Here is a 22,955-nt window from a genome sequence, read left to right as displayed (position 1 = left end):
CAAAATGTCATATATGCCACCGCAGCTCCTGCTTCCAGCTTTGTTACACTTTCCCTGCCAGGTCTGTCGTGCTGCCAGCTGCATCAGGACCCATCGCAGGAGCAAAGACAGGACCATGGGAGCAGCTGGGATAGCAGGAGTGGGAAGGAGGGGCAGTGGATGCAGTCAGGTCCCAATAGAAGCATTTCCTTTCCTGAGGGGCAGACACTGCAGCAGACACACATACACCGCATCCAGTGCAAAGCACGGTATTTTTAGAAAGCAAATCATCCTATTATCGGCACGCCCACTTAAACCCCCACAGTCATTTTACAGTTTATCTCAATGCTAATAATAGGTTGCAACTCCCCAACACCCACACACCCAAAAAAGAATCACAGAACCATTCTAAAATGTCTCAGCTTTATGATAAAACTGCATTTTCTAATAGTAATGTTTCAGAACCTTTACTGCAAACACCCAGACACTTCTCAGATATAAGCGGAAGCCTATACAGTGCCAAATGGCCAGTTCAGAAAGAAAAGCAGAACTGTACAAATTTTATAAAACAAAGAATGAAGAAGTTAGTATTGAAATTGCTTCAGCTCTTGTCCACTGCTGGGGAGAGCTGAACGGATAGCATCCCCAGAGTGGTAACGTGCAGGGTCTTTTAAAAAAAATAATCAGTGATGGGTGGTTGACCTACCTTTCAGTATTTTTTGTTTGTTTGTTTGTTTGTGTTTTTTCTTTTTTCTGAGTGATGTTGCTCCTGCAGAAGCTGATGCATTATCCAATTTTTCAGTTCTTAGAGGAAGGCATGGTGAAGCAGCCAAATCAGAGTAGGGAGCAAAGGAGCTCTTGAACTCATCACACAAAACAATAAACTGCAACTCCCATTATTTGATGAGGCCTTGGGGAAGGGCAGGTAACTGTAAAGACACTGTAAATGCTTTGTTTTTTTTTCCATTTCAGAGCATGTGCTAAAAGTCAAAGAAACTTACTGCACCATTACTAATCTCTTGCCAAATACACAATACGAGTTTTGGGTCAGTGCTTTAAATGCTTCTGGCATCAGTCCACCAAGTGAAAGAGCTGTTTATGTAACAGGTAAATGTATTTTGCTCATATGACTATGGGATCTTCATAGTGAAATCCACGGTAGTCTCTGGACTTTATGTCAGTAATGCAGGTCAGAGTGAGACCTTGAAGCACTCATTCCAGAGTCCTTTGACATCTTAGAGCAGAGAAGGGATGAACTTTTATGGCAAAGATAAAAACAATGACAGAAATAGAATGAGCATGCATAGAGACAGGTTATACATCCCTTTTCTGACTAATTATCTTGGAACCTTTATAGTCCAAATGAAGTTTTTGAATAGTACTGTTAAACACCCTGCCTGCTGTTTATCGTTCATGGGGGAAGCAGATTTCTTTAACCATATAATATTGAGTAAGCAACTTTGCTATATGTTTTAAAAATCTTTCAAGCATGCTTGTTGCAAATGTCTTCAAGCAAGCTTGTTGCAAACATCTTCAAGCAATTACTTAAATTGCTCTTTTGCCTACTTTTTAGCTCCTTCACCACCTATAATTAAGAGTAAAAAGATACGAAGCTGTGAAAATGCAGCACTGGTGTGCTGGGAATCTAGAGACATTAACCCCGTTGATTCCTACATGGTCGAATTGTCCAAGCTGACAGATGAAGAAAATGACGACACTATTACTGAGTGAGTCACTATTCTATCAAGTTTACAGCCTGTAGAGAGTAAACCATTTAAAGTCATGTGATATCAGGTAGCACTAAGAAAGGACCCTTTGGTCAAAAGCCTAAGACAATGTGTTCAGAAATGTGCAAGCCCAAGGATGTGCAGAACAACCTCTGGGGAACTGTGGACCATACAGGGCTGAAGAAATGAATTGTGCCACAAGAAGCATTTTAGTACCTGTGATTTGATTTGCCTGGGGTAGGGAGTAGAAAATCTCCATTGTGATTAGGAAATACCAATACTGACATTATCAGTAACAGGATCAGGCACACGTATTCAAGCTTTTGATTCTTAAAAAATGTATTGGACTAAAGTCAGCCCCAAACTACTTGGCTGTGGAGGTTCCAGAGTGGCACTGCAAGGAATAAGCAGCTGGGTTAGTTCTGCATTTCAGTATCTCAGCGTATGGTGAAAGAATACATCTGTGAATCTGCTCTTCCTTTTTTCACTATGACTTAGCCCAGCCAAAAGGAAGAAGTATATAAAAATCATAATATCCTATCACAGAAGTCTAGCTCTGTTACAATGGCATTGAAATATCCTTTCTCTCCCTGAAAAACAAGCTGTATATGTTAGATCATCCATTAACTATTAAGTATATGGGAAATTTAAATGGAATTTAAATAATTAGATGCAATTGTAAGTGATGGTTGTGTGAATATTTCATAACAAATTATTTAAAAGAACTTGATTTCTGTGTTTGGACGCTATCCATGAACAGCCTGTGGTATTTTTTCAATTTTACTCTCTGCTGGAAATGGTTTAAGGACATTTCCCATTTTAGAGTTGCAGAAATATCTTTCCATATCAAGCTTAAATATAAAAATTCAAGTTATGGTGCCTACTTGTGAGCAGTCAAATGAGATAATATTTTCTCCCTATCCTCTGTTTTGGCAGCAGCTTCTGTTAGGAATTGGATGTGACAACTTACAAGAAGCAAAGTTAAAATTTGTTTTACTTTTGTAGGAATTCACCTTTATAAACATTCCTTTCAGTAAACTTAATTGTATAATTGTTAATGGAAAATGAATATACAGGGCATGGGGAAAAGCGTAGAAACAAATGTAAAAATCTCAGAGTCTCTCTTACCGCTGGCAACTCTTACTAGAAAAGCTGAAATCTTGTTGAAGGTTATAAGAGAAGCCGATCATGTAATTTCTTCTCTGTTGTTCAGAAAAATAATCTCAAAGGCCCACCTTTGTTCTCTACCCTATCATTTTCCTCGGATTTATTTTCTATAGATCTATTGTTGGGATTCCTAACTGTGAAGTCCTAATTCACCTCCAGCCAATACAAAGCTATCGCATCTGTGTTAGAGCCTTAAACCTGGGTGGTTCCAGTGAAAGAAGTGAGCCTGTCCTGATACACACCACAGGTACTGTGCAGCTTGGATAACTCCCGCAGCTTGCCATAGCATCTACTCTCCCAACAGAAAGCTTCCTGCTGGCTCCAATGGTGTCTGGATCAGGTCCTAATCTCTTACATCTAATTACGCATCTGGTAACGTTTTAGAAATGAAAAAAGTCTTTTCGTAACAATAAGTGCATTGCTTTAGCTCTGTTATTCAAAAACATTTTTTTGCCCAGTTCATTTGAGACTTGAAAATTTCTAATTTCTAAACATTTTAAAGGAGTAGATCAGCCCAGTGCCCCCAGATATCACCAGCTCGCCAACTACTGACACACCAGGGAAGAAAGCTGAGGTGTGATTTCAGTTTACTTCAGAGATTACCTTGAATGCTGCTGCTGGAAGGTATAACTGAGGCAGTCAGCACTTTCCAGAGTAACGTGGGTATGTGAAGCCTTCCTGTGTCTATATTAGCACATCTCCTGCTTGGCTGGGGGAAGCTCTGAAGGCTGATTTCTTTATTTGTTGGAAAAAGGTGGTCCATCTTTCAGCTGGAAGTTTTGGGTTTTGGTAACTGTCACAGTATTGTATTATCCTCTCTGCTCTTAGTGCCACACTGGACAAGCATTAAGCTTCTCTGCCAAGGGGAAGTTGGAAGCCCTTGCACCTCCCAACCTCTAATCAGAGCTCATTTTAGTGCCTTATAATTACAGACACCCATTTTCATCTTTAACATTGCTATAATGATGCAGCAACTTCACTGGGGTGTCTCAAACCTCCCATGTCACTCACAGATGCACTCACACCGTACCTGTCTCTCTTTTGCACTTACCTCATGTGTGAGATTTGCAAATTTTGCTTATTCAGCAGGCTGACCACACACCCATGCAAGACGTTAGTCCCCGAACAAGCTTTAACACAGCTCTGGCTGCATTTCAGTTACACATCTGTCTGCTACATGTTGGTGACACCCCAGAAAAGAAACAATCGCTCTTACATCCCCAGAGAGGAGGACTCATGTTACTATTGTTTGTGTCTATTTTAGCTACTCAAATCAAACTCAGTATTTGAGATTACCATTTTTGCTAGCACAGCATATGTTTGTTTTCAGCAGCACATGCCTATAATTGTGCTGTCAGTTTGTGTTGTATTTGCTTTGAAGTAACTGCACTTTGATTACAATGATTTAATTTGGGATTAGCACAGAGAGATTTATCTTCTCAGAGCCTACATTATGTAAACAGCCGATGCACATTGTTCTGTCAGCTGCAAGCGCACACCTCCAGCGCTGGGAATGACCTTTGGTTCCTCCTTGCTGGGGCTGATGCACAAACACGAACTACCAACAGCATCTGTGATGCCGGTGCCTGCTCAGCTGAGCACCGTGTGCCAGACATGCTTCATGATGTCTCCAAAGGTGGCGAGGCAGAAGTGCTTTCATCTCGGGCTGGCGTAGCCGACCTGCCTCTCTGAGGGCTGCTCTGAGGAGGAGCTGCTGAAGCAGGAGGGGTGCTTGCTGTGTTGGGCAAGCAGCTCTCTCCCAAGCCTCACAACTCCTGGACAGAGGGGGGCACGCATTGCTGGGGCGTTGTGGCAGCTTTCGCAGCAGTCCCCTGCTGGGGAAGGCTCTCAGAGGGCTGCTAGCATCAGTCACATCCAGCCCGCGCTCCGTGAAGACAGGTGGGTGGGGGAGGCTGAACTGGGTGGCCTCTGGGGAATGAGCCCCACACTGGGGTGCTGCGTGTGGCACTTTTGTAGTCATCCCTCCTCTTCAGTGTGCCCAGCGTTTACGTGGATGAGTGGGGCCATGGAGAGGCCTTTAAACCTCTGCCTTTTCCTTTCAGTGATTAAAAATATATTACTTCAGCTCTGAGGAAGATGACAGAATTGGACAGTCTGTTGCAGGAAGGAGCTGTCATCTCTGAATAGCTGCTTCCTGTGAAATGCCTGCAGCTTTGAGCCTTGGCTGGATTTAAAACTAGGCTAAGGCCCATTTTCTGCTTTTCACAAGGCTGTTACTAAACAGTGTTAAGCTGTAAGTTGCTCCTTTAACACCCGTTTATTTGAAAAATCTGAAAATGGACAACCTTGTCCTCTCAGAGTCAGCCAGATTCCTTCCAGAATGCTGTTAATCTTTCTGTGGATCCTAACATTTCCTCCACACCCTTGCTGCAAACCACAATGCCATAAGGAGTTGCTGGAGTTCTCAAACATTCTTCTCCCTCGCAGGCACCTACTTCTGTCTTAATGAGGACACAGCCCATCCTTTATTGGCAATCCTAGATGATGGATTTACAATTGCCTGTGATGAACTGGAAAACCTGGAGTGCGATCTGCCCGTCTATGATAACAGCTTTACAAGGTACACAAAATTATTTCAGTTGCAACTAATGTGTATGGTTTGTGGCTGCTTCACACACCCCTACCGTGAATTTAACTCCACTAAAAAGGTGTGCTGGTATTGCAGCTCTTCTCACCTCCAAGCCAGGCACCGATCAAGTAAAACTTCCAGACCACGCAGTAGATTTTTCCGTCTTGGTTTTTGCACAAATGATTATGGTTGTCTTCAATTTTAGACAACTGTAAACATATCCAGAGGTATTTTTAAAGGACTATAAAATACCTTTTAGAAAATCAGATTTATTTTAACCTACGCCATATCTCTTTGTGTGATGTGTGCACCAACTTCTCCCCATTTAATTCCTTACAAAGCCCAAAGAACCTAGATAAATGTCACCAAAAAAAATAAATCAAAACCCATTTACTCTTTAAAAATCTTAAAATAATCTTCGTAATTATTAGGCTCTCTTTAATTATAGTGATTTAGCACTTGCAGATTTCCAAGACTCGAGGAGCTGCCACTCTCTGCTGGCTGTTTCTCCCTTGCCCCTGCCCCTTCTTCTGCAAGCTGCCAAGGTGATGCAGCCTTAAACATAATGTGCATGAGAGTCTGCCCACCCTTCCTTGGTCTCATTTGCACACATTGTGATCTGGGAGCTGTTTTCATAGAGCTCTGTTCAATGGAAGCCACTCAATGCATCTTACATAAAACTTGTTCACTACAGTGAATACTACAGGACAGGCAGAAAAAAAATAAAATTGCTGCTTTGGGCACCTGAGCCTCTTCTTTGAAAAGGACTTGTGTAGTACAGAGCACAGGCATTTTTAAAATAAATGCCAGGAAGTGTCTAATGGAACATGGAAAATAAGGAGGTGATAGCCAACATGGCTTCACTGGGAGCAGGTTGTGCCTGACAAATCTGGTGGCCTTCTACGATGGGGCTACTGCATTGGTGGAAAGGGGATGAGAAAGCGACATCATCTACCTGGACTTGTGCAAAGCATTTGACACTGCTCCCCATGATTATCTTTGTCTCTAAATTGGAGAGATGTAGATTTGCTGGATGGACCACTCGGTGGGTAAGGAATTGGCTGGATGGTCGCACTCAAAGAGTTGTGGTCAACAGCTCAATGTCCAGGTGGAGACCAGCAATGAAGGGTGTTCCTCAGGGGTCATTGTGGGGACCAGCACTGTTTAACATCTTGGTCAGCGACATGGACAGTGCCATGGAGTGCACCCTCAGCAAGTTTGCTGATGACACCAAGCCAGGCTGGATGGGGCTTTGAGCTACCTGGTCTAGTGGGAGGTGTCCCTGCCCATGGCAGGGGGTTGGAATTAGGCGGGCTTTAAGGTCCCTTCCAACCCAACCCACTCCATGGTTCTATGGTAATGGGGCTTTCAGCAGCTGTCACTGATTTTGTGAGCTGAAATCTCTCTCCCTAGTTAATCTTTGGAACTTAAGCATCCCATGGAAGTCAATGCAAGTTAGCAAAGAGGATTACAGGTGCAGACAGCCACAATTACGTGTAAATCTACTTACATGTTGGGCACCCTGAGCTAAATTTGAACAGGTATTATGCACCAAAGCAAATGCCAAAAAAAAAGGAGAGGGATACAAATACTTATTCCTTGCTGAAAAATATGGCTGAATTGGTCAACTCTTTGCTTAGCTCATGTTATTTGGGCCTACAGATTTTGGTTTTGAAACAGAATTAGGCCCTTTGCCATTAAAGTGAGAGCCTCATCTTGCCAAAATGCAGCAGTTTCCAGTCAGCACCACAGAAACAACATAGAAGCAGCACAGGCATCTGCAGACACAGGGCCATACGTGCTCACAACTCAGCCCCTTCATGGAAATGCAATGTCATCATGATGATCCTAAATGGGATTTCATCCACCCTTCCACAGGGTGCTTTTATGTTTCACATAAGCAGCCAGAGCTGGCACTCATCTCATTCTGAACTCTGAGGCTGTTTTTGATGCCACTGTGAACTCTCAGAAGCCTCTCTCATGCCCAGATGCTGTGAAAAAAAATAAAAAAGCCCTCAAGTTGAAATGACTAATGTCCACACAAGGAGATTATGTAGCAAACTCTTCTTACTAAAGTTTACACGATCTCCAAAAGGCTTATGTGTTTCCTAGCCACAGCAGCTCCTGCAGTCTGATTCAGGTTTGCCTTAGTGGCTTTGCAACCCTCATTACTATGGTAATATTTTGTTCACAGATGTTTGCCCATCCATTTTGCATCATTCCTTTTCAGGCTGTAGCAGCACAGCCTCTCTCAGGCTCAATTTCAGCAGCCTTTAAGCTATTCCCAGGACATACACATGCACTTCTAATGAACTGTACACTTACATGATTGCTGCCGGGGTGGCACAAAGTACAGCCCACCCTTGCTGTGCCTGTTGTTACACATCAGGCCCTCAGCATGCTGAGTGCAGTTATTTCTCGGTATTACCTGGAGGTAGATGAGCTGAGCCAGCAACATCCTTTGTCTCTCTAATTTACATCCTCAGACAATCCTACCTCAGAAATATACAGGCTGTGACTCCACATCCAAAACTTTAGGTGTGTTTTGAAACCTGCTATGCCCTTTGATGCAGCAATGACAGTTAATAGACTATCCACTTCTTCTGAACCAAAGCTGGGGTGTAGTCTTATAGGATTCATGCTGCCCTCTTAAATTGAGTCGGGGTGCTTCAGAAGCATTTGCCATGGGTTCTTTTGCCTGGTTTTCTTGCTTCAGAAACTGTTTTTGCAGACTTGCATCTTCAAAGGCCCCGGCTCCTTTGACTCTGAGGCTGTTCCCATAAAACAAGCTGAAGGGTCTCTGTGGCATGTTATCTCTGTCAGTCCCTCCCAGACATCTTTTTAAAGTATCTGTTTTACATGGTTCCTGTCATAAAGGATAGCAGACCGTGGTTCCTACCCTTTATGATAGAAACCACAATCTACTGTCAAAACTTTTAATTGCCCAGGTACCGAAGCATATTCCAAGCCCTACCACCACGTCCAATTCTTGGTGGTCTATCTACCCACAGCACAGGCTGGTCTCCCCGTCCCCAGCTGCCCCATGCTGTTACAGTGCTCCATTCCTGATGGTGGGTGACAGGTAAAATTTCTTCCCAGCTTGTTTGGGAAGAAAACACAATGTGTAGATTTTTTCTCTGCTACACTGGGGTTCACCAGAGCACTATTCTTTTCTAGCAAGTAAAAACTTCCCAGACAACCCAGGCAGCACAGGATGCTATTCTCCCTAGTCCTGAAAGTGCCCAGGGCATTCATTCGTACAAAGCCGCCCAAAGATAAAACAGGGTTGGTGTCACAAAGAAACCTGTTAGGTCCTCAGCATGTGGACTTCACTGTCTTCAAAAATCCACACTGCACTAAGGAAACAACAAACATTATTTACTGGTATGCAACATCCAGGTATATTACATAGCTAAGCATTTTAAATAGCATTGCAAAGAGTCCCTGCCAGAGCATATTCCTGTCTCTCTCTCAGGTGTATTGGGATCCTGGGCAGTCTGATCCCATTCCCAGGAAAGCATTACTGGGAGGTGGAAGCTGAGGAAGATACGGAGTACAGAATTGGTGTGGCTTTTGAAAACACTCCAAGACATGGTTATCTGGGGGCAAACAACTCATCCTGGTGCATGAGGCACATCATCACACCATCAAGGTAAGGGCTGTTGGAGGCTACAGGTCTCCTATGGGAATACCTCCTGCATGTACACCTGCAGACAGAGCAGCAGAGAGCTCGGGCTTATAGGGGTGGCCAGAGATCTTACACCAAAGTCTCGGCCAAACACTTAACCAGGGACCTGTGATTATTCCACCATTGGCACTGTAATCTGGTGTTGGATGGATACTGGAACCTTTAAGCAAATCCTACCGCTTCATGACATTCTCACGAAAGAGGCAGTCCCAGGAATAAAAATTTGAACAGAATCTGCATTACAGAAGTTAGCTATAAAGGCCTTGTTATAGGTCACTGAAACCCCAGTGGGAAGACAGCCAGTAATAAATAGATCCATGCCACTTAGAAAGTACAAACCTAGCTGAATCCAGCTGTATGCACCGTGTTTTGACCTCTGTTCTCATGGAGGTACTGAACAGCCGCACCTGCATGCAGAAATGCCAGCTGCCCCTTATGCTTCATCTGGGACCGCTGGCTCTCCCCTGGACAATGACAACTGAATTAACATCATTGCCGTAGAATCTCATGGGAGATTCAGGCACCTGTGAAGGACCCAGGAACAAGTCACAGGCATCCCTGAGTAACTCCCATAGCCTGTCTGAACGCCACTCAGCCTGCATGATTTGCCACTGTGGTGCTGGCTCCCCTTGAACAGGACGCTTGGGCACCACCTGAGTGCCCCGCATGCTCACTGTCAGCAGATGGTAATGATGGCACAGCGTGGTTCCAGAGCTTCCTGTCCTCACCAGCTGGTATACAGAGAGGCTTTAGATGCAGCTCAGCTGGCGGGAGCACACACTCCCAGGTGCTTGCTGCTCACAACTCCCCAGCCATCGGCCTGCTGCACACCCAAAGTCCTTAGCAGTGCTGGCATTTGCCTCCCACACAGCGAGAAGTGCTGCTTAATGAGAGGGACTAAACCCACTGAGGTTAATGACTCTTCCATACGCTGCAGGAAGGCTAATTTGATTTCCTTGCTACATTGAGCTAAGAGGTACATTGAGGTTTGCTCTTACTCTTCTGAAGCAATGAGCATGGACTTCAGGGAAGAGAATACAGAGCCGGGCCATTGCTCAGTTTGAGTCACTGTCATACCCATCTCTACAGGGAAATTTTCTCAGGTTTGAGCAGTGTGGGTGGAGGAGGTGGTTAGTGAAGAAGCTGGCCCTTGTGAAATACCAGATAACTCACTTTAGCTGAATAAATCTTCTCACTTCTGCTCAGAAAGGCACACATTCCCATAGAAGTCTCATATTTTTGGTTGCAGCGTGCCACACTAGGGAGAGCAGATTGAGTAACTGTTACAGGACCTCAGCATTACTCAAACAGTGATTACATATGGAAGAAGAGGTCTACCCTCACGACAAAGCAGTTATGTACAGTGCACCTTCATGGCCTCCATTAATCCACAGCTCAGGAATCATGATTAGAAGAGGTCACCCTCTAGTAAATGAAGACTGGAAATTCCCCATCTACACCCCCCCTGGCTGAGGAGGGAGCTGTCTTGTAGGAAAAGCAGCCAGAAACATAATTTAGACAACAGGGTTTGAAAAATGAAATCAAATAGTCTGGAGGATGCCGAGCCACGCTCTGAGTCAGTCTCTGCCCGTGGGATTACACTCCCTCATTGCTGCTGCAGACGTGGGCGTGAGCAGTTCCCAGTTCCTGTGCCTTTGGCAGGAAAGGGGGCTCGGTACCACAGGCCCCAGGGAGCAAGTGGGCAGCACTGCAGGGCCTGGAAGGATGGCTGAGTCACCTCATCAACTCTCCTTGGCTGTGCCTACAGCTCTGGAGCTGCAAGACTGAGGAGACAACAAGTGTTGCTCTGGGGCAAGCCTAACCGGCCTGACAGAGCACAGCTCCTTCATGCAGTAAGGGACGACTTCAGATAAAACCTAGTAGAGAAGAAAAATGAAGTCCCACAGCGTGCTCTGACCTCATCCTTTCCCAAGTGTCACCACCCAGCCGTTTGCAGCCAGCTGGGAACGTGAAATAAAGGCCTGTCACATGGGTCAGGCACGCAGGTCTGAGCACTGAGGGATAAGGTCGTGTAGAAAAGCAGCACTCGCCATCGGCAGGTAAACAGCCATTGCTCAGCACAGGGGCAGTAAATACGGGGCACACAGGAAGGATGGGACTGTCCATACCACGCATGTGAAGTGGGAACAAACCCCCTGCAACATGCCTGCGTGCACAAAGTGCTTCCTTTTGAGAAGCCAGGGTGCCCTTTGGTATTTCTGACTGTGCTTCTTGCCTACAGGCACAAATACGAATTCCTGCACAGCGGGATGACACCAGACATCAGAATTACCATTCCCCCCACAAGGATTGGCGTCCTGCTGGACTATGAGAACTACAGACTGTCGTTTTTCAATGCTGATATTGCCCAGCACCTTTACACGTTCAATTCACACTTCCAGCATTACGTCCACCCCTGCTTTGCTTTGGAAACACCTGGTATCCTACAGATACGTACTGGCATTGCAGCACCCCCATGGACAGCCCTCCCATAAGCCGTGTTCCTCTGCTGCCACATCTACATACAGCGTTGAGAAATGCCCTTTTTCAGCATTAACTGCTCAGTCGCACTCCCTATAAACCAGCTCTCTCCTAAGACAGACAGCAAAATATCCCTGACCCAAACAAACTCCCAGGCCTAAGCCTTAGACAATTCCTCTCGTCTTAGGCAACATCTCAGCAGAAAAACATTAGTCAGAAGATCCATCAGCATCCTGGAGCTGTTCTCCAAATTACTGAGGGATGAAATGACTACCATCCTTCCCACGAGTGACACTGTTACCAAGCAGCAGTGGCAACTGGATTACTGGTTCCCCCAATACCCATTTATGCCTGGGGAACTCCCTTATTCCACAGCAATCGTAAACTCCACTCTTGTGTCTGCTGAAGAGCTAAAAATTAACCGAAAAGCAAAAATAGCAAAACGCATAATCACTGTACAGCTGCTAGACAGAGCTGAAAACACTCCAAGCACGAAGTTGATCTCACAATCAAGTATTCTTGCCACTACACAGTCTGTGACACGAGATAATCAAAAACGCCTCCCTTGTGTGTGAACTGTTAGTGCATACCATACACAGTAAGTGGATTGAAACTGTGAAGCTTATTGAAATACTCAACCATGCCCTAGTCTCAAATATTTTACATAAATAAGAAGCATTTTGTAAGAATGCTTTTTATAAGGGAAAAAACAAAAACAGATGGAGGTGTTTTGCAGTGATTGGTTGCCCATATAGAAAAGTCTAAAGCACCTCTTTTTAGCTTTTTTGTTTGTTTGATGGCCATGCTCACCCCTGCCTTGGTATATCCTCCACACTCACAGATCTTTTCTCCCCTCAGCACTGAGAGCTTCTGACCTCTGATGCCGTGTCCCAGAAGCCCAGGGGCTCCAGTGTAGGCTGGAAGTAGCAGTCCAGCACTCAACTGAAATGTCCTTGTTCAGACTTCATTTCCAGACACGAGACAAGCACTGCCCCTCAAGCAGGCTTGTCCTGCTCTAAGCAGCCTCACTTGTGGATGTCAAAACTACCTGAGTTCAAACAAGACTCACTAACACAGAAAGAAGCTTTTCCATAAATTTATTGTACATTCATTACAAAAGTCATTGGTTTGAAATTTCCATTCTAGGGGTTAGTCAGGAACAGGTAGTCCCTACAATATACAGGGTCCATATGAATAAACAGAGCCTGGCAAAATTTAAAGAGACTTGGTGTAAACTGTGTGCCAAAAGCTTGTCTGTTCTTTCCTAAACTGCTGAGAGAGAAGAAATGCGTCTCGCCAAAACAGGCTTTGCAGAAAAACATGCAAACAGGAGCTGAATATGCTGCTATGGCAGGATTAGTCTCTTGAGTATCCATTTGTTTTGCAAGCCACAAAAGAAGATGGGTTTAGCAACACTGAACTATGCAAGTATAGCTTCATAGCCTACCAGGAATTCACAGATTTCCAAGGCAGAAAGGGTTGTTATGATTACCCTGTCACACCTCCTGTGAAGCAGTCCAGAGAATTTCAGTTGCTGTTTCTTGCAGCGAGCACAACGCGTGTCTGCTAGAGACAGGTGACTCAGCGAGCAACCACCACCAAGGCAGAGGGCACAGGGTGGCTGACACTGTAAGGCTGTACCAGAGAACAGCAGCTACAGTGTACAGCTCTGCCAGTGGTGAGATAGCACCACACCCCAAGTTGTTTTAACGCTATTTTTTTCCCTTTGGATAAAAATGTGTACCTTGATTCTGTGTCCAACTTCCACCCACTGGAGCATGTTTTACTTTTACCTGCCAAAATCGAGCACCACAATCTTCTTTACAATCAGAGGGAGACACCTGAAAGTAAAACACACAAGTGTCAGAGCAGGGGTATTAGGATGTCTGAACCCCCACCCACCAAGAACACCTTTCCTGCAGACAGACTGCCACGTGAACCAAAGGGTTCTGCTGAAAGCACTAAGTCATGGTGTGAACAGCCCCACCACACCACTCCCCACCAAAAGCTTCCGTCCCAGCTGTTCAAACCACTCCGTATTCTGGCACCAGGATTAGCTGTCCACCTCAGATGGTACAAGAGCCCCGTAACTTGGGTCCCAGGGGCCTCACCATCATCTCACAGGCATGCCGCAAGGACACATTTGATGAGTCAAACATGAGGTACTTGGACACCGCACAAGTGGGACTCTAAGGGTACCAAACAGCTCTGTCATCATGTTGCCAGCTCGATGAATCTGCTGGAGGTCGCAGGAGCAGCCTGCTTAGCAGAGCGTGACTCAGTGGTCATCACCAGGGATGGTACAGGACTGCTAAGGCAGCAACAAAAATATCTGAAAAAAAGAATAAATAAGCAATAATCAGCTGCCAGGCTGAAAACAGGATAGGAAATGAGTTTGCATGTTTCTGTTTAATAAAAGATTCACCTGTCAGCTGTAACCCAAGCATTTCCTCTCTTAGGAATCCTAACCTTGTCATTTAAATATTTATTCAGCGAAGAAAAAGGCATGAACAGTTTCAATTTTTTAAAACTGTCACTGTAAATCATCATTGTATGTGTCCTTTACAAGAAGGCCACCATTTACACTGCAGGTACTATTGATCTGAGCAGTAATGCACCCAAGCTGGAACCACAGAATATCCTGAGCTGGAAGGGACGCACAAGGATCATCGAGTCTAATTCCTGGCTTCACACAGGACCACCCCAAAAAATCAGACTAAATGTCTGAGAGAGTTGTCCAAACACTTCTCGAACTCTGGCAGGCTCAGTGCTGTGACCAGATCCCTGGGGAACCTGCTCCTGTGCCCAACCACCCTGTCAGTAAAGAACCTTTTCCTAACACCTAGCCTCAACCTCCCCTGATGCAGCTTCAGGCCATTCCCTCAGCATGTTCACATCAACCTTGTATTTCTGTATAAGTCCACCTGACAGGGAGATGTGCCGAACATCTGTTAAGGGCCAAACCCTGCACAGAGCTGGAAGCTGTGCTTCAGAGTAAAAGCGGAGTCCCTTAGGAAAGCCAGAAGGCACTAACAGGTCCTGCACAGCACCCCAGAGAAGACTAACACCAAGCGTATTCTGTTTAGATGGAAACCTGGGTAAAGTGCTCGTCTTGGAGAGCTGTGTTGTCAACTGAAAGGGATCTCAGATGACGCAAAACCTCTTCTCATCCATGGCCTACCTACAGACACTGGCTCACTGCTGAACTAGACCACATGAAAGGACAAAGGTTCATTAAAAGACAAGTTGCCTTTGTCTTTGATGAGTTATGTGCTGCAAGACACATTCTTCCTGATACCTGTTGGCATTTTTCTTTCTGTTCATTTCATTACATGCACTTGCTGGCACACAGAATAAGTTGTCTTCAGTGAAGGATGGGGGCTCATGCCTAAAGCTCTGGTATTGGCCACCTGATTCCCACAGGCTGGCCCCAATCTGCAGCAGTGATCTGCGCATCCCTGCAGAGGTTGCAGCAGCAGGAGCTGCCCAGAGGCTCTTGGGCTTAGAACAAGCTACACCCAAACCCCTTTATGGTGGGCAAAAAGACCAGAAGGCAATGCTGACCTGGCCTTCTGTACCTAGGGAGAATCATCATATTTGGTTTGTGGTAGGCTTCTGTGCAGAACAGCAGAGAGCAAGGCAGAAAAAATATAATAAAACCACAGCTGGCTGAAGAGATTAAGAAACAGAATCTGAGACTTTGCTGCAAGCATCTCTTGAAATCACCAAGCTGGCCAGAGTCATTCTCCCTCCGAGCACAGTTACTTCTGTGCTGACCAGAGGGCTAAGTCAATAGCAGGGTTCTGCAAGAAATCAAAGTGATTTGTTTTCTGGACTGCTTTTAGGCACTCCTTCCAGGGTTCTCTCAAGGCACCTTGTTCTCCCAGTATCCTGTAATAACACAGAAGCAGCACAGACTAGGTAACACAGGGACTGTGGCACAACAGGGACTTGAAACCACACTCAGGAGTCTTGGCCTCATGCAGAAAACAACAGGGTTTCCTCCTCTGGGAGAAACCACCTCCTAAGACCCAAGGTACCTTTGCATCTAGGGGTATCAAATATTTAGGATCACTTTTTCCAATTCCCTTCTGTCCCCTCTTGATTTAAAATACCAGTACACATTGTTGCCACTGGAGGGCATCGCACCAAGCCCTTTTGCAAGACTGCACTGGTTAACAGGTTTACGCCAAATGACGAGGGCTAAACACCCACTGCGACAAACAGAGTTAGTTTTCAGACTGGTTACCATAATCCTTCAGGGTGTCGTGTCCTTCATCACCCAGTCCCGGAGCCACGGACAAATGAACCCACGGGCTGTGAGCAAACACAGGTGAGAACATCAGAAGTGTAAGTGCAACAGCAGGCAACACAGCAGCCCTAGAACGTGGTGTGGTGTGTTCTATTCAAATCAAACCCACCCCGCGTTTTCTATACAAACACTTGCCTTTTAACCTGCTGTGATTACCATGAAAAAAAAACTTGTAGGTAGAGGAAGTAGGTCCTGACTTTATCTCACAGGCAGGCCTTGTTCTTCCACCGTTTATTTTAGGAGGATAGTATCAGTGGAGTCAATATAATGTCACTGGCTCCACTTTCTTAGTCCTCCAGCTAAAGCTCTGTAGGAAACTCGGGGCAGTCTCAGGGTGCGACTGGTCTCTTCTAGAGGAGGCTCCGGAGCCTGGCCGCACAGCCCGCCTGCCTCCCCCGGCAGGCAGCTCCCCGTCCTTCCCTCAGGCCCAGCGGCACTGCAGCAGCCCGCGTGTTTCCCAGCGGTACCGGCATCGCTCACCAGCACAGCACCGCCGGGCAGCCCGGCACCGCGCAGAGGCAGCGCCCCGCTTCCCGCTCCCCCTGCCGAGCCCCGCAGGTGTCCTGGAGCCGAGCCGGTCCCTGGGCAGCCCAGCCGGCACCGCTGACTTTTTTGTTGCATCTCCTCTCGGTTGCGTTAAGGCCGACGGGCTCACCTGCCCGCCTTCCTCACCTGCCACGGCACCGAGGCTCCTCCGCCAGCCGGCGGCACGCGGTCCGGGGGCAGCGCGGAAATGGCGGCCGGGAGCCGGGGCCCGTCACGGCGGCTGGGCTCGCCGAGGGCCGGGGCAGCCCCCGGAGGCCGGGAGCCGAGCGGGGCAGGCCTGGGCTCTGCCCACCGCGCCCGCTGCCGCCGGGCCCCCGCCGCCGTGAGGGGTCCGGGTCCCGCCCGGCCTCGCCCCGCGGCCGGCGCCGCCGCCGCCATTTCCTGAGGGCCGGGCCCCGCCGCCACTTCCTGGCGCGCCGGGGGCGGGGGCCGGGCCCTGCCGGCCCGGAACAGAGCGGGCTCTGCCTCCGCCCCCCTGAGCTGCCCTGCCCGGGGACCCAGATTTTTTTAGGAGGGGGCCGTGATTTTAATTTATTTGTTTTTAAAGAGAGTTCTGCGCCGGCAGCCCCGCGGGGCTGAAATGCAGCGGCCAGACTAGCCCTGAGTGTCGCAGGGCCCGTTTCTCGTTCTCCGTAACAGCCCCCTCCAAACGCTGCCATGTCGCATAGCGCCTGTCTGGTGGCAGAAGGGCCAGGCGCTGGCCAAGTTCCCGATTTATTCCAGCCCCTGTGCCCACAGCTCCCCCCAGTCCGTGAGGACACTAACTGCGCATGTAGGGCTGGGCCAATGGTGCCATCTGAGATGCTTTGTTTGGAGGTATTTTGGAGGCATTTGGTTTTCTCTTGATCTTAAAACAAAATTCCGTGTGTTCCAGTTGGAGGCTTTAAAAACACATGGTCAGGAGGGGCCCCGGACCCTTCTGCACCTCCTGCATCTGTTGCACACTGACCCGACAGCTGCAGGAGTACACGTGGTTAATGTGCCGGCACACTGAGGGTCAGATAGGCCTCGTGGCTCCCTGGGTAGTAAAAAGCTTAATGAAGTGAACATTGAAAGCCCTCACCATTTATAATCTGAGTTATAAAGCTTTCTTGTAGCCTCCCAGGCCAGTTCCAGGCAGGAAAAAACAGCCATGGGAGAGCAAGCTGAGGGGCAAGGCAGTTTCTAAGGCTCAGCACAGAAGCAGCTGTCACGCATAAGGCCAGGCCGCTGGGCTTCGTGCATGAGTTTTTATCCTTACACAAAGCAAAGAAATAGCAGTAAAGAGCAGTAGCCATAAACCACTTCTGTGGTCTCCATATTCCAGGGATAACAAAGCTCTGCTTGGCATCAGCAAAAGAAAAGCAGATTGCTCATCAGGCTTTTCTTCCAAGCAAAGTAAACACTGCCTACTGCCTTTCAAATGGCTTACCAAAGAGCAGTATCTAATCAAAGCCTCTTTCAAACCTGGGCTAACTACTGTTTGTGCTATTATTAACTTGAGGCAATTTGGAGGTAGGGGTCTTTGATTCCTCTGACATGAAAGGTTTAAAGAAGAGAAGGAAGTCACGGTATCGACCTGTGATGCCATGGCATACAGATAAAAGCCTAGCTGGCATTTTTGCCTGCAGAGCCTCACTATGACTTCAGGGTAGCTCAAGCCTGATTTATAAACTGCAGTTTTCCCCCTTGGGTCCCACAGAGCACAATCTTTCCGCCTCACCCACACCCCACAATGGCAGAGAGAAGGAGGTGGAAGTGTGTGGTCTATGGTAATGATTTATTAAGCCCCAAATTTCTGAGCAGGCCCAAAGAGATAACATGTATTGACATACAGGAAAGGACACTTAAGGAGCACTCTGACTTCCTCACCACCCATCAGATGTAAAATAAAGCCTTTGTTCCCAGTGCAGAACTTCACAACAACCATTTTAAATTCAGCGTCACAATGGTTATAGACTGCTCTTGCTTTGCATTCCTCTGCCTATGCATTAACCCTAGAGTTAATATCTGGCTCTTACAAAAGTTAAATAAGCAAACATCAAAGGATAAACAAAAATACAAATAAATTTACATAGGTCAATTTAAATTAGAAATTGATACTACTTTTTTCTTTTGCGGCATGTCATAAAGCAACCATCAGCTTTCAGGCTGTGCTGTGCCCTCTTGGTCCCTCAGTGGCTTTCTGCATATTGCTAGCGTATCTTGGCAGACTCTGGGTCAAGTGCGTTGTGGTTCCAACCTCCCAAGGGCCTCACATGATTTTAGTCCTGTGAGGTGGTCCCTCGCCCCCTAAAAAGCCTTGCTGTAGTCAAGGATAGCAGTGAGCCTAGTTTTTGCCAGACCTCAGGGAGCAGCAGCTGATCAGAAGAGGTGGAATGTGTTTGAACTTTATTCAGCCACAGCACTGTGGCATTTCAGATACAGACTATAATAATAGGGCTGCATTTGCAGTCTTGGGGCAGACAATTCAGAAAGCCATAGTGATAAAAGGAAGTGGATTTATGGGTAAAAAATAACACTTCAGAGGCAGAACATGAACTGAACTAAGCCAATGAAAGAGAAATATGATTTCACTGAAATCAGTACCTTAGGAAGGTTTTTTCTTGAAAGTCCTGAGGCGGGTCTGCTGCTCAGCAAATGTTTCTGTGTGACACTAAGTGGAAAAAAAAAAGAAAAACCCTTTTTTCAGATCACCTTCTAGAAACGCTATTGAGTCTTGTTACAACAAAAGCAGCACAAATACCACTTTGCTAATACATACTGAGCCAGATTTAAATATGTCACTGATAATTACTTAACAAATATTGTTAGGTTTGTACTCTATGGTGGTTCAAAAGAACATTTGCTTATTTAAAACGGTTTATTTTAAAACAAGCCTTTTTGTTTTCTTTCTTTCTTTCTTTCTTTTTATTCCTGGCATGATAGAGTGCAGAAAACTTTCTGCTTTCTGACCTTGGCTTGTCAGCAATTTGTCATAGCAGGGGACAGCATATTTGCACTGCGTCTGCCAGCATGGATTTTCAGGGGCTGGGAGAGGCTGCTCAGTTTTAGGACTTGGTTGCATGGTGAGGAGAATTTCATTCTGTTCTGATAATGTCCTGAGAACTGTCTATTCATGCAGTTGGGTGCTTTCTCCCTCACTATGCCCCAAAACCGTCTGATATGATGCATGCCATTCCCAGCCCAGGCACTGGCTCTGTGTGTCGGCTGGGCACCTTGCCTGGTTCTTAGCACTTACATTCACACTGTATCATTGCAGTCTTACTTACGGTAAACAGTGTCTGAAATAGCTGGCACCACCCACCGCTGGGGACAGGCGCTGGGACACGGTGTGCACACAGTGGTGGCTCTGGGCTCTCCCGTGAGCCTCGCTGAAGTTCAGCGAAGGTGGTGAGGGAGGGCGAATTTCTGGCTTCTCAGGAGCTCCGACCAGTATCTCTGTAAAGCGTCCGTGGCAAACCATTACGAAATCACCTGCTTTCCCAATTTCTCTTCTTGATTTTTTTTTTGAAAGTCAGCACGGTTAAGCCCAGAGCCCTCAGCAGGAGCCCAGCACCCCGCAGCTCCAGGCCAGAATTTCCCATGGGGTGGGTGCAGACAAAGCACTATGCTGCCCTGCAGCTTGTTTTACCCACTTGCAAGAGGGCTGTGGGGGTCTTCTTGTAAAGTACTTAGAGATCTATGAAGAAAAAAGAATTTTCTTATAAAGGAAAAATTTAATGTAAAGAAAAATATTAGTAGCAAAATAACATCTAATTTAGGCAAAAAGGGACATTTCCTGGTGGAAAAGCAATACTCACACATTCCGTGTTGAAAACAGTAAGGGAATTTGGTCAAACATCTATTCCATCTTCAGACTGAAGACAAAACCATGCCTCCTGCCAAGGAGCTAGGGAGCTGCAGGATCACTAGCATGACATCGTACTGCTTGGTTATAAAATGCGCTGCACAACGAACTTGGCACTCAGCGTGCTCAGGTTGAGCTGAGAGCTAATGTAATGAACTCTAGGGAAGGATTTACATCAAATACTACTCAGGAATATTAAAGACAGACAGGACCAACTTCTTACTTGAATAATTGCACACTTGCTAAATTCCTCCTTTCATTTCAAAGCCAGGCAATCACCTTCCTCACTTCCCCTCTAAAACTATATATCACTGTGCTATTCCTCGACCTCAAGAAAAATCTATGTGATTAAAGGAAGAAGTAACTTGTTAATTACCATGGACTGAACTAAGATTAGTTTTAGCTCTAGCAATGACTCTTGCCACTCGAGGGGGGGAGCAAGCAAACCAAGAAAGGCGAGATTCAAATTTCAACAAGTGTCCAAGGCTGCTTGTATTTGCTAACATAACCCCAGAGGCAGGGATGCCTGCAAACACTCCTAACTTCCATTTGTGTGTGGGAGAACAATGTAAAAGACCTTGCATACACGTCCACACTGCACGCAGTAGCAGTGCACTGCTCACAAGCTGCTTCAGTTAACTAATGCGCTCTCCTGTCTGTTGTTACCAGTGTAAGGCTTTCAGCCAATATGGGGTATTTTCCCTTTAAGTTGTATCAGAAAAAGAAGACTGCATTGTGCTAACAGTTGTTGCAAGCAGCAAGCGTCCGTTTGAACGGCAGGATTTAGTCCTAGTGTTAGGGCTGTGTGTTTGAGGGAGATCCACAGCCTGTGAAAGTTGAGGGAAGTACTTCTAGCAAATGGCGTCGGAAGAAAAATGGAAGACAAAGAAGCTGAGAGGGAAAAAATGGAAGATCAAAACATGAGAATCCTCTCCCTGGCCTGAGAAAGACCTACTGTTACTCCACAGGCTGGGCTTGAAGGTACAGGATCTCAGATGCATTTAGAAGTCTCAAGCCCATTTTGCTTAGTGGCTCTGAATCCTCTGGCCTTTTCTAATTCAGTTGGCTTGCTTGTTAAAGAGGATGCTAACATAACCAGACAAGATTTGCAAAGCTGAATTCGCTGAGGTTTGCTTGGGAAGTGTGGGTGGAGATCCTTATAGATGTTAAATAAGGAAAAAAATGAAAACATGAGACACTTTGCCCTAGTAACATTCAAAGCAGGAGTGACAGAAAACATTTAGTGGAGATACAACAAAGAAATCCTTTGCCTACAGAACCATAGCTTCAGCAAAACAAAAAAATATGTGAAGCACCTGGACATCCCCTTTGTTCTGAACCTGCAGCACAGGCTGCAGAGGGACATGGCAGTAATTTAAAAGCTTGTTTTCTGCATCCTAACATCATGTAAGGATGAAATGCAATCCATCCCACTATCATTTAACGAGCACCCCGGGACCACTGTACCTTGGAGGCATGATGTCACAGGTCAGCAGAGAGATTATTTGTTTTGAAGCTTGTGAATAGCTCTGAGACTTCATTTCGGAGTGCTCCACTCAGAGTCATGACTCAAACCCTTCTGGTCTCACAGAAAGACACAACTGGCTACAGTTTCCCTGTGCTGTCTCTGAGCATCCTGTGAGGGATTAGTAGATAGTTAATTTTATTATCCTTTCTGCTCTTTCATGTAGGAAAGGCTTTGTCATTGCTTGAATTCCTTCATGTTCATGACACATTTTCTCAAGCATCATATCAATGATGTCTCCATTGAAACAAGCAGAGACAGCTACCAAGAAAAGCACTGAAACAAAAACCAAGACATCCATTTAATTTTGCGTGATTTTTAATTTATATAGAGCCATTGGGAAAACTAGTATGAAATCCAGCCTGAGACCTGTGACAAGTTGGCTATGCACAATACCTGCCTGGTTTCTCCTTTGTAAAAAGCAGTTATTACCCAGAATTTTATACCTATCCCTTGAAGGGACCAAGATATTCATCTCAGGCAATTTTCTGAAGTACCAACTTTTTTTTTCTTCTCCAGATCATAATAGTTCCAGACTCACCTGGAAGCAACTAAATTGATACCCAGGTTTAGCAGCAGTATTGCCTGAATGAAAATATGCAACACAAAAAACAGCTAACAATTCTGAATGGTTCATTTAATGCTCAATTGCTGAACCTTATTCAGTTTTAAAACAAGCTGTAAGATTAAAGCCCCAGAGGTGAATAAAAGAACTCTCCATTATCATGTCTACATTGGAATTTACTCTTGTATTAGCATTAAACCAAGAATAAAGGAAAAGCGTAGATTCTGTATAAGACTGCCAGACTGTCTGAAATTGGGAATAATTTTAAACATACTCTTCCAGTTCCAGTGTTCCCCTTCCACAGTCAAGGACCATCAATACATCAATAAACTCATGGTTCCTGTCCCCAGCAGAGCTCCAACCCTGGGTGCCAGACTGAAAAAGCAAAAGGGATGTAATCCACTGAGACACTCAGTGGGAAGAGAACTTGGGTGAAGATCAAGCATGCTGGTTCCAGACTTTCTTTAATTATAATCTGTCCCTGGCAACAAGAAAATTTAGATGGGCAAGAGAATGAACAGAGCTGCATTCAGTGGCTGCAAATTA

The 22,955-nt window shown here is 45.9% G+C and overlaps 2 protein-coding genes across 6 annotated transcripts in view; one reads left to right on the top strand and one right to left on the bottom strand.

Annotated features, from left to right (window-relative positions):
* FSD2 (fibronectin type III and SPRY domain containing 2) overlaps positions 1-12,856 on the top strand; it is a 23,403-nt gene extending 10,547 nt beyond the window's left edge. For 2 of the 3 annotated variants that reach the window (XM_080607615.1, XM_080607616.1), the window contains exons 8-13: positions 952-1,086; positions 1,553-1,706; positions 2,987-3,120; positions 5,322-5,454; positions 8,939-9,115; positions 11,394-12,856. In XM_080607615.1, coding sequence (XP_080463741.1) covers positions 952-1,086; positions 1,553-1,706; positions 2,987-3,120; positions 5,322-5,454; positions 8,939-9,115; positions 11,394-11,646 — 986 coding nt within the window. In that variant the 3' untranslated portion in view covers positions 11,647-12,856. The remainder of the gene's footprint in view (positions 1-951; positions 1,087-1,552; positions 1,707-2,986; positions 3,121-5,321; positions 5,455-8,938; positions 9,116-11,393) is intronic. The other variant, XM_080607617.1, reaches the window with a different exon arrangement.
* On the bottom strand, positions 12,713-22,955 carry LOC308200970 (uncharacterized protein). 3 transcript variants are annotated; one of them, XR_013955966.1, is made up of 4 exons: positions 16,617-22,955; positions 15,882-15,949; positions 13,744-13,964; positions 12,713-13,473 (listed from the first exon to the last, which is right to left on the bottom strand). XR_013955966.1 is itself a non-coding variant. In XM_080607619.1 (3 exons), the coding sequence occupies exons 1-3, from the start codon at positions 17,147-17,149 to the stop codon at positions 13,921-13,923; spliced, it is 645 nt and encodes a 214-aa protein (XP_080463745.1). In that variant the 5' UTR covers positions 17,150-22,955; the 3' UTR covers positions 12,713-13,920. The 3 variants fall into 3 exon arrangements, 1 of the variants encoding a protein (XP_080463745.1); XR_013955967.1 differs by having other exon boundaries at positions 13,832-13,964; XM_080607619.1 differs by having other exon boundaries at positions 12,713-13,964.

The sequence above is a fragment of the Anser brachyrhynchus genome, assembly GCF_964034855.1.
Source record: "Anser brachyrhynchus genome assembly, chromosome: 11".
Classification (NCBI taxonomy): domain Eukaryota; kingdom Metazoa; phylum Chordata; class Aves; order Anseriformes; family Anatidae; genus Anser; species Anser brachyrhynchus.
Note: the sequence above shows the minus strand (reverse complement) of the source record. Positions and strands in the feature narration are given on the sequence as shown.